At 26.7% G+C, this 16072-nt stretch overlaps 4 protein-coding genes across 5 annotated transcripts; 2 read left to right on the top strand and 2 right to left on the bottom strand.

The window, feature by feature from the left end:
* Positions 1–2293: 2293 nt before the first annotated feature.
* Positions 2294–3058, bottom strand: LOC113553890. The gene has a single exon (XM_026957454.1). The coding sequence runs from the start codon at positions 2754–2756 to the stop codon at positions 2391–2393; it is 366 nt and encodes a 121-aa protein (XP_026813255.1). The 5' UTR covers positions 2757–3058; the 3' UTR covers positions 2294–2390.
* A 171-nt stretch (positions 3059–3229) lies between these two features.
* LOC113553889 (probable prefoldin subunit 4) lies at positions 3230–4700 on the top strand. The gene is made up of 4 exons (XM_026957453.1): positions 3230–3412; positions 3804–3908; positions 4176–4298; positions 4372–4700. The coding sequence occupies exons 1-4, from the start codon at positions 3374–3376 to the stop codon at positions 4519–4521; spliced, it is 417 nt and encodes a 138-aa protein (XP_026813254.1). The 5' UTR covers positions 3230–3373; the 3' UTR covers positions 4522–4700.
* An 83-nt stretch (positions 4701–4783) lies between these two features.
* LOC113553110 (zinc transporter ZIP9-B) lies at positions 4784–7759 on the bottom strand. Of its 2 annotated transcripts, none has more exons than XM_026956268.1 (5): positions 7353–7759; positions 7174–7288; positions 5871–5999; positions 5472–5761; positions 4784–5399 (listed from the first exon to the last, which is right to left on the bottom strand). In XM_026956268.1, exons 1-5 carry the CDS (start codon positions 7446–7448, stop codon positions 5184–5186), a joined length of 846 nt encoding a protein of 281 aa, XP_026812069.1. In that variant the 5' UTR covers positions 7449–7759; the 3' UTR covers positions 4784–5183. The 2 variants fall into 2 exon arrangements, with proteins under 2 accessions (XP_026812069.1, XP_026812068.1); XM_026956267.1 differs by having other exon boundaries at positions 4786–5399; positions 5472–5767.
* Positions 7760–7900: 141 nt separating this feature from the next.
* On the top strand, positions 7901–13298 carry LOC113553109. Its single transcript, XM_026956264.1, has 8 exons — positions 7901–8045; positions 8106–8264; positions 8900–9060; positions 10515–10676; positions 12385–12450; positions 12538–12655; positions 12881–13008; positions 13093–13298. Exons 2-8 carry the CDS (start codon positions 8136–8138, stop codon positions 13187–13189), a joined length of 861 nt encoding a protein of 286 aa, XP_026812065.1. The 5' UTR covers positions 7901–8045; positions 8106–8135; the 3' UTR covers positions 13190–13298.
* Positions 13299–16072: the final 2774 nt, after the last annotated feature.

Consider the following 16072-nt stretch of genomic DNA (forward strand, 5'->3'; position numbering starts at 1 on the left):
TCAATCATCATGATCAGGTATGTTTCTAGATTGAAACTATGTAATATGTAGGTAAATGCTTAATATAATATGACTATAATATGTATATTGTATACAATCCTTACATATTTATACACATGGTTTACTCACTATATTGTACGTAATATATATATATATATACATACTGCCAAAGTGCCAAATTATTTTATTGTAATTGTAATTTATTTCCACGAATAAACATTATCATATATATTATGTAGAAATAGTCATTTTTTTTAATTTAAGTACACTTACGCCCTCTCGAATGACGCAAAGGCAATGCCCTTTATTAGAAAAATAAATAATTGTTTAGTCGCGTATAACGTGTGAAAGACGGAATGTACTTAAGAATACAGAACTATACGTGACTACGCGTAAGTGATAGTAATGAAATGAGAGGATGTGTAATATTACATACTACGATGTTCATTACAAAAACAAACAAAATGTTTACAAATAATATACATACATATATAGTTATATAGATAGCACTTAAATTATCTAGCCTTATACTGAAATGGAATATTAGGTGGGTACATGCCGATATAATTTGTATAATTGGACAGAGGACAGCTATATGTATATGTTAAGCATAAGTTATAGGCGTATATAGCTTATATAAACGGTATATAAAGGAATTAAAAACGTTTTTTAATGATGAAAAAAGTCAAAGAATGACATAGAAGTGTAAACCTAATTTAATTGTAGTTTAAATATAAATGTTAAACATAAATAAACAACTCATCCATTAAAAAACCAATCTACTCAATGACAGTACAAGTAGTCGACATCTTCTTAATTTACTTAATCATCTCTATCATAGATGAGCAGTTTACGGAACTTTGTTACTGTACCGGACACCCATTTTAGAAATGTTTTTCTTTTAGCTTATGTATTTCAGTATACTGGTGTGCTGAAAACGATGAAGTCAGAATTTATCAGGCTGAAAAATAATACGCCATCTGACACATAGACCATAGGCGGCAAGTGCCCGGAGGGGGGTAAGCTGGGGCATTTAAATTGAATGTTTTAAGATAAATTACATCTACTATATTTTAACAAATTGAAAGTGGTTATATGAATAAAAGGCAGGTAACCATTATAAAAACATTAGATTAGATTATTTGCATTCGATTGATAGTTGTTGTTTTAAAATACCTAGTAAAATTATAATATTTCTCTTCAGATCCTAACATTGCCCTCCCCCTCTTAGAAAAATGTCTACAGGCGCATATGCGTACCGTTATTCATTAAAAAATTGGCCATAACTTCGGAACTAAGTCTAATCAACAAATTATGACTCCACTGTCGTTTAAAGTTTATGTACCTAATAACCTAACTACCTATATAACATTAAAAAAATTGTAAATTAAAGGGTTGAAGTCAAGAAATAACTGTGATTCAAGTATACAATTAATATTTTACTCGGTGTTACGAATTCAATATTTATATGTATAGGTATTATATTGAATTGACATTTGATACAGATGGAGAACACTATTAATTAGTTATAACTATTATGTATTGTGTATATTTGTGTTCCAGTGATGAATTCGTATACTCAAGAACGCAATTTCAATAAAAAAGCTGGAGGCGCTGAAGTCCTATTTTTTTTCATGTCATCTTATGGTTATGGATACCTATTTCTACTAAAATCTTAATTAATATGAAACAATTTGGGGATGCTTTAATAATATTTTTATAAGCCTATTTTAGATTCTGAACGAAGTGATGAATGTATTGATTTTACAATGTATGTTATTTTTTTATTTTTGTGTCTGTCATCAAGTTTTGAAGTAGTAATAATACTTTGATTTTTGACTTCAATCACCGTCCGTCTGGGACTCAAAACCCCAAGTCAAGATTTTTGTAAGTATTTTAATTACTCATACGTAAAACGAACAGTCTTTTCATCCACGTATCACTTACGTAACAATACCCAATTAAAAATGAATAAATAAATAGGTTTAAAAATCATGGTTTTCCCCATTGACTATATTTTTGTTTCCGCAATTCAACATTTTAGCTTTCTACTTAATTTAACTTAATTTATTTCGTTTCATATGATATATTGACATACTAATACTCACCTAGAAGTCAGGTACCTATTGTTAATTAGTCAATATTCTTTACTCTATAATATAATATAAATATTTTATATATTTCAAAATAAGATTTTAATAGGTACATATTTTTTAATTGAAAACAACAAATATATTGTGGTAATTAGTTCTTTATTGATGTTGAAAGGTTGAAACATGGTATGTCTACTGCATCATCTTCTTCATTTTCATTAGTGAAACATTCCTCTTCCTCTACGCATGGAATATCCAGGAAATTTTCTTTTATTGCCTTTTTACCTCTAGAAACGTTTAAAATAGTGATTGAGTCTTGTAGGGCGCAATTAGCATTTGTAGAAACTGACAATTCAGTATGAACCAGTAATATTTTGTAAGTGGCTTCAAATTGTGATGCTGTTGCCCTGTAGGGTTATTATTAAAACCTTCTCTTGATCTAATTGCAGAAAACAGCATTTCTAGATGGTCCTGTGATATTTTGTATGAAAGGATAAAACTTATTTGTCCAGTTTTAATTACGCTATCAAATAATTTACTCATACTTTGACACACAATGAGTCTATTAAAACTTGTTATACGTGGAGATGTGAGTATATTTAATTGATCTTTGCTTTGTAATGATTTTAAATAACTGATTGATGAATTAATAAAATCATTCATATCAACCTCGTGCTCAATGAATAATGGTTTCTTGTATTTAAGTTTGCTTAAAAAATTAATTTATAGGTCTATGATTCTATACACGAAATATCTCTTCGTGTTGATCCATTTTGTGTGCATATTTTTGTTACTTGGCCGGGGGCCAGGACCCCTAGGGCCTAGTCGCCTAGTTCGCACAGGCAGAATTTCGGTATCGGTACTGGCTGTAGCACTAGTTAATAAGTACGACTGTGCAAGACGTCGAGTCATGAACGCGTGTCATTGCGATTTGCAATTTTAAGTTTTTTTATTTAATCTCTTATCACTTTGGGATAACTGAGATCTGATATATTGGTATCACTCATATACCTGACACTAAGTATAAGGTCTATGGTATCATTGAATAATTCAGAGCCCATATCACCGGAATTATCACATTATCACACCAGCTATGGAACAACACATGATACACAATCACAAACACGAGTAGCCCGTTTGCAGTCAATTGTACTCAGTAGGTGTAAGTTGTAAATTATCCAACGAAACACGAGTATTGGTTATATCAAGTTACAAAATACAAACAAATTTATTACTCAATCACTACCTAAATTGTATAACTATTCAAAAATCTGCTTGAAATGGCTTCAGCATCAGTGTCTAAAGGAACATTTCAACCGGTAAGTTTTTCAACTTTTATTGCTATTTTAAAAGTTATTGATAGAAACTGTTTTACATACCTATTTTTATTTTATATAGTTTAATAGTTGAGTTTTTATAAAAAAAAAATAAACAATAATAAATTATATTTGATTTATAAACATAATATATAAATTATGATATTTTTTGTTAACACACAAGATATCAATATTTTCATTCTAATTTTTAAATTACAGAACTTATGAACAATATTATTTTTGTAGATGATAAATAGATTACACTACTTGATTCAATTAAATTAAAATATTTGCCTATTATAAATTAATAATATTCAGCATACATTTTTAAATTCTTAATGATAGTATTATAGTTACATTATGATTTATTTTTACTTTATATATTGATTAATAGGATTCTGATGTCCATATTACATTCGAAGATCAACAAAAAATCAACAAGTTCGCAAGACTTAATGCACGTGTTGATGAATACAGAGATGAATTAAAATCAAAACAAGTAAGTTAATTAGTTTCTTATTATGCAAAGTTTATCTTAATTAATCAAAATTATAAAATTTTAGTTGCTTGTAAATTAAGTATGTTAAGACACTAATGGACTGTTCGATTTTGTATCCGATTATTTTATTTTGTAAATTGTAGTCCCAGTAAAAATACTAAAAAATTCAAATTAATATTTGATCTAATTTGATTTATAATAAATAAAAATACTTACATGTAAGATTTGTAAGATTAAGACTAATTCATCTTCAATTGAATTGTGTAGACAACATTAAAGAACCTAGAAGATGCTTCTGAAGAGTTAATGTTATTAGACGAGGATGATTGTCCTAATCTTCCATACCTTTCTGGAGAAACTTTTGTATATTATAATCTAGAAACTGCTCAGGTATGAAAGATATAATTTCTATTATTATTGTGAACAATAATTTTTACTATTATTTGATGTGATATTTATATAGAACAATTTGGAAGAATTGAAAAAATCTGTTGGGAAAGAGATGAAGGATATTGAGACAAAAATCAAAGATATTTCATCTACAATGAGCGATTTAAAAACACATTTATATGGAAAATTTGGTAACAATATAAACTTAGAAGCTGAAGATTAAAAAAAATATGTTTATTTCTCTATTATAATGTAATAAAATTTCTTATCAAACTAAAAATATAATCACATAAGTATATTTATATATAAAAAACTTATAACCCAGCTTTCAATTAATAAAAAATATATATAAACTTACTTTAGATTAAACTTATATTATAATCTCATTTATACATTTTATACCTATTAAAAAAATAAAAATAAAAAAAATAGTATTAACACAATAACAATAATAAACAATTTAAAAACAATTATAAAGTGTGTATTTGTATTTATTGATTATGGTAATTGAAAAAAAAAATCTGAGTTTATTAGTTTAAAATGCTTTGGTCGTTGATTTTTAAAATAATATTACTTGAACCCAGATATTTGGAAATTCAAGTTCTATAATGTGTTAGATATGTTAAACGATTGATAAGTAAAAATAACTACAATATTTTACTGAAAATCTTAATAGATAACAAAAAAATAATATCCTTTTTCTGTATTGACCTTATGATGTTATTAGTTTTTATATTTCCTGAGATACAAAATTAAGATTTAGAAACATTGTAGCTTTTTGAAAATAACTTGCATTTAAACTTGGTTATTTATGAACTGTTGTTAAAATATTATTATCATGCAATAATTAAGAAACAGTTATAAAAATGTATTTGGTCTTAGTAGTTAGTGGCCATGATGGACCGATAACATTAACGGTGTCACAGTACCACATACTAAGCACAACAATTGTAATGGGTTAAAAGTATCACAGCCACCTCTAGAAGCTTTGACCATCAACTCTGGAAGTACATGAACAGTGGCAACGTACAAAAATGTTCCTGCACTGAACAACATGGCAGCTCCGGTGGCATTCATGGACGACAATGTTTCTTTACTTTCCTGAAATTTATTATCACAATAATTTAATAACTGTAAATAAAAAGAATAATTTGTAAAACAAATGTCAAGTACCTGTCCTATACAAAAGAAAGTGAGTAGTGCACCTAGGGGTGCAGCCATAGAAAATACTATCAGGTGTCTACGTATTCTTTTTTTGTCAAGTCCATGGTGTAATAGAATGGTGACTAAACCAAAGGCAGCTGGTGCTTTATGTAACATTATTGCAACAAAAACTATCATTTCCACTTCTGTTTGAGTTGAGGCAGCTGCAGCTCCCAAAGCGATACCATCAGCAGCAGCATGCACTACAAGACCTAGAGTAGCTGTCATACTACCAGAGTTACGGCTGGCAAATCCAGCTTCTACATCTTTAAAAATAAAGAATATTAGTCCTCAAAAAGAAATCACTACAAACTCATAAATTTAATATATATTGCCATATTGGTTATTGAAACATTTTTTGATACTTGCCTTTTGTATATTTTGATGACAGTTGATCTACTAGCAACATTAGTGTAAATCCTAATACTAATGTAACTCCAATAACTGAATGAAAGTTAACTTCACTGAAATCTACTGCGACTGTTATATTATCAGTAGCTGTAAAATCAATTTAAATACAAAATCAGAAGAATCATTTTTACATGAATGATATAGATTTAATAAATAATTGTAAGTTTTTAAAATATTAACATAAACTCATTTGCATCATAGTTAATGTTTTAATTATACTATTGTTAAAAAAAAAGTAGTAACTTAGAAAATACATAAATATAAAAAGTGATATGTATAAGGTTAGTGGAAATACGAGAATACATATGTAATTGGTATACTATACCAAATATTACAATTATTTATAATCAGACCATACACATTTAATGATTGATATTTTAAAAAAGAAGAAAGAGGAAAATTTAATAGATTAAAAAATAATAATTACAATACAATACAAATAGGCATTTGGTTAACTGGGTATATCTGAAAATAAAGGGTATTATTGTGTCAGACATCTAAATGATTAGAGAAACCTTATCTAACCAATTACATATAAGCATTACAAGCATACAAGACTTAGAATCAAATTGGAGACCCACCACTGGTTCAACCATCAGTTATAATTAGGTATATTATACATAAAAGTAATATTAATTAGCGTACTAAATGTTTTATAATTTTATTCATAAGGTATCAGTACTTTTTAAATCTGTTTAAAGCGCTCTTCTTTTGAACAGGAAAATTATGGTTATAATAATGAATGGATAATTAAGATTCTGGTATGAAAAAGTTAATTAGCACAATTTTATTTATAAGAAATGTGTCAAGTTCATCGAAATGGGATAAAGAAAAAACCTTAAAGAATTACTAAAATTATCAAAATATCATTAATAAGTAATTGTTATTTATTTGTTATAAACTAATTACCATAATTATTCGATTGATAATATATTCATACCTATTACATAAAATAAAATTACAAGCTTAGTGAAAAGATTTTGTGTCATGTGAAGGTAAAAAAAATAACAAACCAGCATCAGAGAATCACATAAATTATAAACCGTAATTAACTATTTAGTTATTTTGGTTGAGATAATTACATTTCCATATGTTAATAGAATGAATCTCAGGACTTTCTAATTTTTTATTATGGTGTTGTACACTTTTCAGATGTTAATCAATATAATTTGACTGTGCACAACAATTTTTGGTATTTCTTTTTAATGTTGATAAGTATCTTAACTCCATAGTACACCTACATATTAATCAATGAACAAACTTTTGTGTGGTGCCACAGTCGAGTAGAGGGAATGGATTCCTTCAGGTATTATCACAGCTAACGCAGTCCCGACAAGGAGGCCAGCTCCAAATAAGGATACGAGTTCCAATTTGGCCTAAAAAATACAATATAGGTATGTGATATTACAATAGTTTAGCACGGGCATGGATCGTACTCACTTCGGACATGGGCATCACTAGTGGAACACTGCCAGATAAATAACTGGCGACCAACATTAGGACAGACAGCAGCATCAGGAACGTTGATTCGTCCATGGCGGCGAGTCTCAAATAAAAACAATCACGGATTTAAAATGGAAATGCAGAAGTGTATTCGGTCGTGGTGACTTCAAACCGACAACAGTGGTGAGCAGCACCAAACGCGGGATTTTGTTTTCTCTTTAGGAGCTCAAAAAACATGTTTACACATTCGGTTGTTTTGTTTAACTAACGGGGAAGTTCAATCACGACTAATTATTGTTGTTCATGAAAAGTAAACAACAGACGACAGAAGAGAATTTTTTTTTTAAATTGTGCTACGCCGCCACATTGTGGCATGATAGAGCACTAGAGCAGTTACTGTACACTGGTAGGTCATACCATTACCTATTTAAAAATATATTACCAATATTCATACGAAGAGAAATAATTTTAACAATGTTTAATAAATGTACTGATAACTGATATCCAACCATGGTTGTAGTCACGATTTAAGACATCATTTTAATCATGTACAACCTGTTTAAAATATTATTATTATCATAAATCATTTTTTAAAATAATATTTTGTCGTGGTTACGACGTTATTTATAATTTCTTATATGATTTTCAGCGATTATCTGTTTAAATAAGTACCGCAAAATAGATTTTAAAGTAATGCTAGTATGTTCTGTTATATTATTTAAAATTATTATATAGCATTTCTTTCTATAGATTCAATTCGATGTGTAAGTACAATTAAAAATGGATTTTATGTCAACGGATTTTGATCTGGCAGAAAACGTATTTTATTTTCACAACGCTGAACTACAAAGTTTGGCGTTTGTGCTCGACTGGGATACAAGAGAAAAATTTTATTTGAACCTATTAAGTGTAAGTATCTTTATGTTAGACATATCTTATATCTATATTATAATACAGAATGATACACTAAGAATGTACTTATGAGAAAGTAGTTTATGAGTTATAAGTATTTAAAGTTTAGATGTGTGGAATGGAGTGGTATGGAGTTACCCGCAAAATGTTTGTCCACTACTCTGCTTGTGTAAACTTTAAAAACATATAACTCATAAACTACTCGCCCTAAATTTGATTTTTATGTATCAAAATATTAAGAAAAATATTCTGCTTTGGAATATGAAATTAAAACTATGTTGTTATTCAAAAAATTAAAAAACTTAAAAATATATAAGGATAAAAAATATTTAAAAATATAATATTTTAATAAAAACATTGTTTTTTAACAACTTAAAACTATGTAAAAATCAGAATTTGAATATATACATAATTTAAGCATAAAAATGGGGTAAGCATGTTTAAAAAATCACCTTGTATATCTACTGTGAAATCTTTTATGCAATGTGTATAATGCGAATAGAGGGTAATATACATTTTTGACTTGTTTCTTTCTAAATTAAAACTGTTGATTATTGGCTATTGCCTAAATGAACTGGACAGATTATACAATTGTTTAATTCTTATCTTTTGTATATTTTATTTATTTACAGAAGTCCTTTGCAGATGTATTGGATAAACCAAATAATCATTCAATGGTGCTTGCAAAACCAGGAAAAACCAATTATTTTCATAAAAAGATCCCAGCATTTGATATTAAATACATTGAAGATTGCTTTAAAATCAAAAATTATCCTGATCCAACCAAATATTTGTGAGTATCGTCAACATTGATTTTTGTTTATTAATTATAATTTCTTGTATAAGAGCCATTGGGAGAGATTGAAGAATGTAACATACAACCCAATTTTTCTAATAACTATATAGTAATAAAAATAATATGCTCAAGCATGTTTAAACTTCTAAGCGGATTCAATTGTATGCCAATCTATTATAAAAATTATAATAAAATTGTTATTTATTTTATATATAAATATATTTTGGTAAAATATTTATATTTCTAGTATATCTATAATCAGTAGTTGCATAACTTTAACATGTGAATATATGATGCTCTGATTTTAGTAGATAACTGTGGTACCTAATGAAACCATAAAGATCATAGCATTTATTCTTAATGAGTATATTTAACATATTGTTGAATAACAACCGGTTGATTTAATATTAATTGTTTTCTTTGAAAACATATTTTCATTAATTTAAACAATTTTCAATGTACCCCATTTTTTAATTTTTGTTTTTTTTCACTATGGCTTTTTAGCGTACATAATTTTTCCATGTAATTATTACAATCTACTACTATGATTCATCCAAATGTTTTTTGAATATTTTATATTTATCATTTCTACAGCCGAACAATACATAAAAATCTAAATACTAAGTACTCACAGTGTGATTAAAAAGACAATTGACCATTATTGACATCAGACTTATAGCTGGCTGTCATATAGTATGAGGTCTACTGAAAAACGCGTTCTACTTGGCGCTGTAGGATGCAATCTACTTGCAACTGGTTGGTTTTTACACAGTTTTAAGTTTATTTTTAATAGATAATCTTTTTTTTCGGTGAACACTTTATCTTTAGAACCTTACTTTATGACTTTAGACAACAATACTTCAACATGTTGTAAGCTTAAACACTCAGTACGTTACTTATTGCACGACACTACAATATACACTCAGTACGTTTATAAAAGATTTTTATTTAATTATAAGTAATGATGAATCAACCACAAATTTTTTAATTAGAAATTATGTTTTGGCAAATAATGAAAATACCGAATGTCTTAATCGTGAAAGTGGTATGATTTTTTACTTACGTATAGGTTAGGTTATTTGAATTGTTTCTAGACTGAGTGAACATAAAACAACATAAAATTCATTATTCTTATTAATAAGAATAATGATATTATGATATTATAATATTATATTATTATTATTATATTATTTTTCTTTTTAATTTTTTAAATTACCTATTTTAAATAATGATATACTTTATGATATAATTTTTAATACATTTATTTTCAGTAGACTGCATACTATTATACTCATAAATTCACTGTTAGACATGTTATATAACAGTCTACGTAGCTAATATAATGAAAAGTACTACTCTGTATCTTAGGTTAGATTGCAAATAATTACATTGATTAAGTATATTAAAATTGTGATAATCATTAATTATTGATGTTTATTTTTATTTTATAGAATTAAAAATACAAGTCTTGCAAATTATACAAAAGATGATATATTTGATTGTTGGCTCTATCAAAATAAATCATGGTTTGATTTAGTCTCAATTCCAGAAAACAAAAATAATAACTGTACAATTATATCATCATCTACTAATCCCATTTCTAAAGTCAATAGGTATGTATTGTTTTTGTATTGAAACACATTAGACGTCATTTTTATCCTAAAAGAAATACACACAGAGTAGACTCGAGTATTTCAACCATGTAATCCGGTATGTCTAGTAATCTAGCAGTATTTTATTTTATTTTTTTTTTGTTTTAATCATAAAAACAAACTATTTTTGTAATTATTAAAACGATTAAATTTTTTTACAAATTGATTAAATCTTAATAAATTTATTAGGTTATTGGTTAGATATATTCAGTTAACATTAACATGTGAAGTGTTTAATAATTAGTTATTGTATTGTATTTTATTTTTATTTTACATGCATTATGTGCTGCTGCCTAAGTTACAGTTTTTAAATGAGACATTATTTACTTTTTAGTACATTTAATATTACTTATATATAAAAGGTATTAAAGATTAGAGAGGGTTCTCATTTGCTGGTCACATCATTCAGTGGATAGGGTAGGTTCGACTATAATTTGTGTTATGTCATTGAACATAGTCAAGAACAGATAGCCTGAAGAATCTACTAGGAATTCTAAAACTAACATTGTAGCCACGTATAAAATGGTTTTATCCATATCATGTTTCCACCATCCAATATTACATCATTTTCACAGCCCATAGATCAAAATGTTATCCAGGCAATTAAAATAATGTAATATACAGGGTGGGGCAGTGAAACAAGCTATTTTAAAAAAACTAATTAAAATTGTTTTAATAAAATGTATTCATACCATCTTAGTATAAGTATAATAAAAGTATAAAAAAGGCATTTAAAAAGTTCTAATTTTGTATTTAATTTTTATAAATGATGTTTGCAAGATGGTGTCTATTTCAGAGTAAGCATTCATCAAGTTGTTTTTATAAAACTGGACATGGCCTATCCAGATACATCAATAACCAAAACTTGAGATATTGGACTATTAGGGTGATATAAACCATCGTGAACTTCATCAAAGACGACCTCTACATTCCTCCAAAATAACGGTTTGGTATACTTTATCTTATTTAGGGATCATAGGCCCATATTTTTTAAGAAAGAATGTGAAATGGCAGTGACTGTTTTAAGAAATGCCTTGACAAATGCTTGCTCTGAAATGGATGCCATCATAGGGACATCGTTTATAAAAATTAAATGCAAAATAAGCACTTTTTAAATTCTTTTTTATATACTGGATGGGTATGAATACATTTATTAATGTAAATTATTTGCTTCACTGCCCCACCTTTTATAAAGCCCCTGTTATACAAAGTTTTTAGAAAAAATGACTAAGTGATTGAATCTTGAAAAAAATGTATCTAAAAGTTGGAGTTTTTCCATGTGTTATGTATTATTAAATATTATTTCAACAAAGTATTAATTTTAATTTAGATAGCGCACTTTGTATGTATTTTAAACTTTTTATGTCCAATAATTTGTATGTACTCTGTTTTATCTGATTGTCAAGATGTAGTTATAATAAAATTGTTATAATTTTAAAGAATTAAAAAAATTTTACTCAAAGTAATCTTTTTTTATATTTATTGTAAGTTATTAACTTTAAAATAAATTCCTACATTTTTTATTTATTTCCTAGTTAAATATATGAATTTTATTTAAATACAACTAAATCTCACTACATACATTGATGCAAATAAAAGATTTTTTTAATTCAATTAATGCTACAAATTTTGCTTACATATTATTGACTGAAAAATATTTTAATTTAAGATCTAACGCTGATTCAGATGATTTTGTGTTGTCACATACTTTACAGAAGACTAATCCATCTAAAAAGTAAATATACATTAATTTACCAATTTATTATTATTTAGGTAATATTAATTACCTAATTTATATTTTATTTAATTCATTTTTATGAAGCACAAGAATGCCTTATTCGCATAAAGAAGAAATGAGTATTGTTAATTTCATAATCAAAAACAATTATGCTTTCAATGTCACTGGGGTATCAATGTGGCAACATATGGAACGTGCAAATGTAAGCTAATGAAATTTATTTGAAGTTATTTGAAGCTTTTTTTTTAAAAAAATATTTACTCAATTCTTTGAATGCTTTATTTTGAATACAATTTTAATCTAAACTCACTTTTCTGTTAAATATTTAAATATGTAATTATACAATATCAAATATGAATAATTTGTAATACTTATCATATTTTTTTTGTAACAAGTAAAAAAATTGTATTTACATTTTATTATATAGGTTTGTAGACTCCGTACATGGCAATCTATGAAACAAAGATATTTAAAACACATTAAATTTGATTTAAATTCGGGAAGTCATAGATTTCCATTTCTTTCACCACAGGATTTGAAACTATTGCGACAAGGGTTTGTATCTGCTTTTATTTTATTTTTTCATATTTATATTTATAATAATATAATAAAAATAATTTTTATTAATTTTTATTTTAGTTTAAATATTGAAAAAATAAATAAGAACGATAAAGAAGCAATAAAATCCCAATTAAATGAAGAACGAATAAGTCATTGGGAATCAGACAGTTCCTAATAAATTTCATTAGCAATAAAATGTACACATAACATAAGGTATAATAATGTAGTTTCTTTTTTATTATGCGCCTGTCTTTTTTAAATAAAGTGGTTTAAACTTAAAATTATATCAAAATATTTTTATTGAAATTGATTTTGATTGAAAGCTAAAGCTTTAGCTTTAGAGCTAAGTCTATTAATATATTTATATTAACTTGTATTATATTATTTATTATAGAATAAAAATATTAAGAACAACTTTATTAAATTGTTATTATTATTATTATTTTTTTTTTTTGGCATATTACAATTTTTTTCCTTGATATTAAGGACCAACTTATGATAAAAACTGAATGATATCGCAATTTGATTTGTTTCTTAGGTACTTATTGTATGTATTTATAGTGAATTCCATACGTTATTTGTCTTTCGCGTTCAATATTTTCCGATCATTATATAAGATAATTAATCTGACTTAAGTGACAATAATACGATTTATACGTATGAATGGGTATCGAACAGGTACTGATGAGTCCAGATAAAACATGTATGTAATATACTGTAAAGCCTGTAGACTATTCAAATAAGCTAGTATTTAGGGTAAAACTAAAATAATGTTATAATATGACTTGTATGTAGTATTAATATCAACCACTTATTTTATATGTTTAAAATTATTTTTATTTAACAATTGATAACGTCGCAAATTAGTTATGTGTGGAATTGTGTTAATGAAAAGGTATATGCAGAATCGTAAATCGCTGGGTAAAAGAGCAATTTGTCAGATAGCGTTTAATTTTAGTTTTTTTTTTTTTTACAAAAGACCACTGTGCCAGACCCGATTAAAGGCTTGGGACTTTAGGAGATATCTAGGAATACTGCTGACCTGCTGTACAGGCCTGTTTTTTTTTCCAAAGAACTGAATATTATATCGAGTATCGACTGTCCTATGTAGTTGATGTATGGTCAAGTGTTTTGGTCTGAATCTAAATTGGATGTGTGGCATTATGTTGTTTGAGGAGGCGAGAGAAAAGAGCCTTTTTAAAAGTATTTTGAAAAGGTTGGGAGAGAAGACTTGTGTAGTAGGATCTTGTGGTGGTTTGTTGGATTTGAGGATTAAAATAACGATCGTTTCCAATTTTCCAAATACATGGAAAGTATGATAGCCTGAATGTAGAGTATATTACCATTCTGTACATAAAAACCCATGAATGAATTGGTGCATCCGAATTGCATGCCGAAATAATAAACATAAATTGGAATCTCCGAATTGCATTCCAACTCTTAGTGGGGTTTTCCGAATTGTATGCCGTGTATACCTACCACCACCAATAAGTTTATCTTTATTTATCATACACAACGGGCACAACTTAAACTTGATTTTTGATTTTTCTATTAAAAAAAAAATACTCATGAATAGAAACTGATTAGTTTCTAGATTGAAATATTTTTATATTCGAGTTAACATTTTACCAAATTGGAGAAGATTTCACTGTGAGTCTATAAATATTAAAACGATTGTAGTTTAAGGTAAACAACTGAATGTATTTTACATGATAAAATACAATATAGTACAAGTATATATAGAATAATAAAATAAGTCAATACGGAAAATATATAATAATAATAGTAATATAATTTTGTAAAACTAAGTTTAAAATTATTTAAGGGCCTAAATTACACTGAAAAATTACAAATAATAATAATAATAAATCAAAAGAACAATAATAATAAAATACAAAAAATACGTATAATATAATATTGTCTAAAATTTGGAAAAGTACTTATCTATTATTTTATTTATTTTATTTACTATCGGTAACGCCGCATGTATGCCAACTTTTCTATACATATTGTATTCTATTTATTTCATTATTTTGAAATTCTGTCATTACCATGGTCTTATAAATGTTTCTTTTTCTAATATTTCCCGACGTTTATTGTTTAAATTCGAACTGTGCATTTTTATATATAATTATATCACATTGTATTTGTTTTAACACATCAATTAATTGGAAAATATTAGGCTTTGGATAGTAGAACATACTATTTAGTTTAGAATTAAATCATTCACAAACATTGGTTGTACGCATTATTGAATTTTAAAATTCATCCCAGATAGATGGTGGAAATAAACAGTTATCCATCACAAAAGTTTCTAAGAAGTAGCCACAAAACTCATGTATACGATTATCGTTAGGCTGAATTGCCATGGTTTCGTTTGTAAAACAGCCGTCTACATCATTTGGATTATTGAATTCAGTCTAAAAAAAAATTTTAAAAATATTCCAATTTCTGTTTTTCTTTCAAAATTTGCATTTAAACCTACTGATCCATATGCTCTGCCCTAAGTGAAAATGACATCTTTTTTTTATCGCATCATTTGGAAAAACAACTAAAAGTACGGAATGATTAGCTAGTTCAAAGGTAGGTAGTATTTTTTGTTTTAAGTATACATTAATATTATATATTAACAGTTTTATTATTCATTATTTTATTAATTAGGTTACATAATTTATGTCTTATATCCTTAACAATATTAAAAAGAAGAAACTATACTTTTTTGTTAAAGCAGAAAAATGTATTAACATTTTTAACAAATAAAAATAAAGACGTGGCTTACTGACTCACGCAGAAAAATACATTTTAAAATTTTAAAATGATTAAATTAATGAAAAAAATCAGGTGGCTCAACACAAAATTTAGCATAAAAAAAAAAACAAAATGTGTTGAGAAAAAATTTACGAGTGACTAAGAAAAAAAATCCCTAATAAAAGACAATAAATAATGTTGTAGGCCTAAATAAAATGTATTGAAAAAAAAATTGCCTAAGTGGCTTTTTTTAGAATTCGTTCGTGCCGATAAAATTTTTAGAAAATGGATATAAGGCACAATTTGGTGA

The sequence above is a fragment of the Rhopalosiphum maidis genome, chromosome 2 (genome assembly GCF_003676215.2).
Source record: "Rhopalosiphum maidis isolate BTI-1 chromosome 2, ASM367621v3, whole genome shotgun sequence".
In the NCBI taxonomy this organism is placed as follows: domain Eukaryota; kingdom Metazoa; phylum Arthropoda; class Insecta; order Hemiptera; family Aphididae; genus Rhopalosiphum; species Rhopalosiphum maidis.

Bases quoted from the DNA above. Each gene is read 5' to 3' on its own strand.
- LOC113553890 (XM_026957454.1), bottom strand. From the start codon at position 2,756: ATGAATGATTTTATTAATTCATCAATCAGTTATTTAAAATCATTACAA.
- LOC113553889 (XM_026957453.1), top strand. From the start codon at position 3,374: ATGGCTTCAGCATCAGTGTCTAAAGGAACATTTCAACCG. The intron at 3,909-4,175 runs GTAAGTTAATTA...TGAATTGTGTAG, and splicing joins ATGAATTAAAATCAAAACAA to ACAACATTAAAGAACCTAGA. The intron at 4,299-4,371 runs GTATGAAAGATA...ATATTTATATAG, and splicing joins ATAATCTAGAAACTGCTCAG to AACAATTTGGAAGAATTGAA.
- LOC113553110 (XM_026956267.1), bottom strand. From the start codon at position 7,448: ATGGACGAATCAACGTTCCTGATGCTGCTGTCTGTCCTAATGTTGGTC. The intron at 6,000-7,173 runs GTTTGTTCATTG...TTGATTTTACAG, and splicing joins GACTGTGGCACCACACAAAA to CTACTGATAATATAACAGTC. The intron at 5,400-5,471 runs GTACTTGACATT...AATAAATTTCAG, and splicing joins CTTTCTTTTGTATAGGACAG to GAAAGTAAAGAAACATTGTC.
- LOC113553109 (XM_026956264.1), top strand. From the start codon at position 8,136: ATGGATTTTATGTCAACGGATTTTGATCTGGCAGAAAACGTATTTTAT. The intron at 12,656-12,880 runs GTAAGCTAATGA...TTTATTATATAG, and splicing joins AACATATGGAACGTGCAAAT to GTTTGTAGACTCCGTACATG. The intron at 13,009-13,092 runs GTTTGTATCTGC...TTTTTATTTTAG, and splicing joins TTGAAACTATTGCGACAAGG to TTTAAATATTGAAAAAATAA.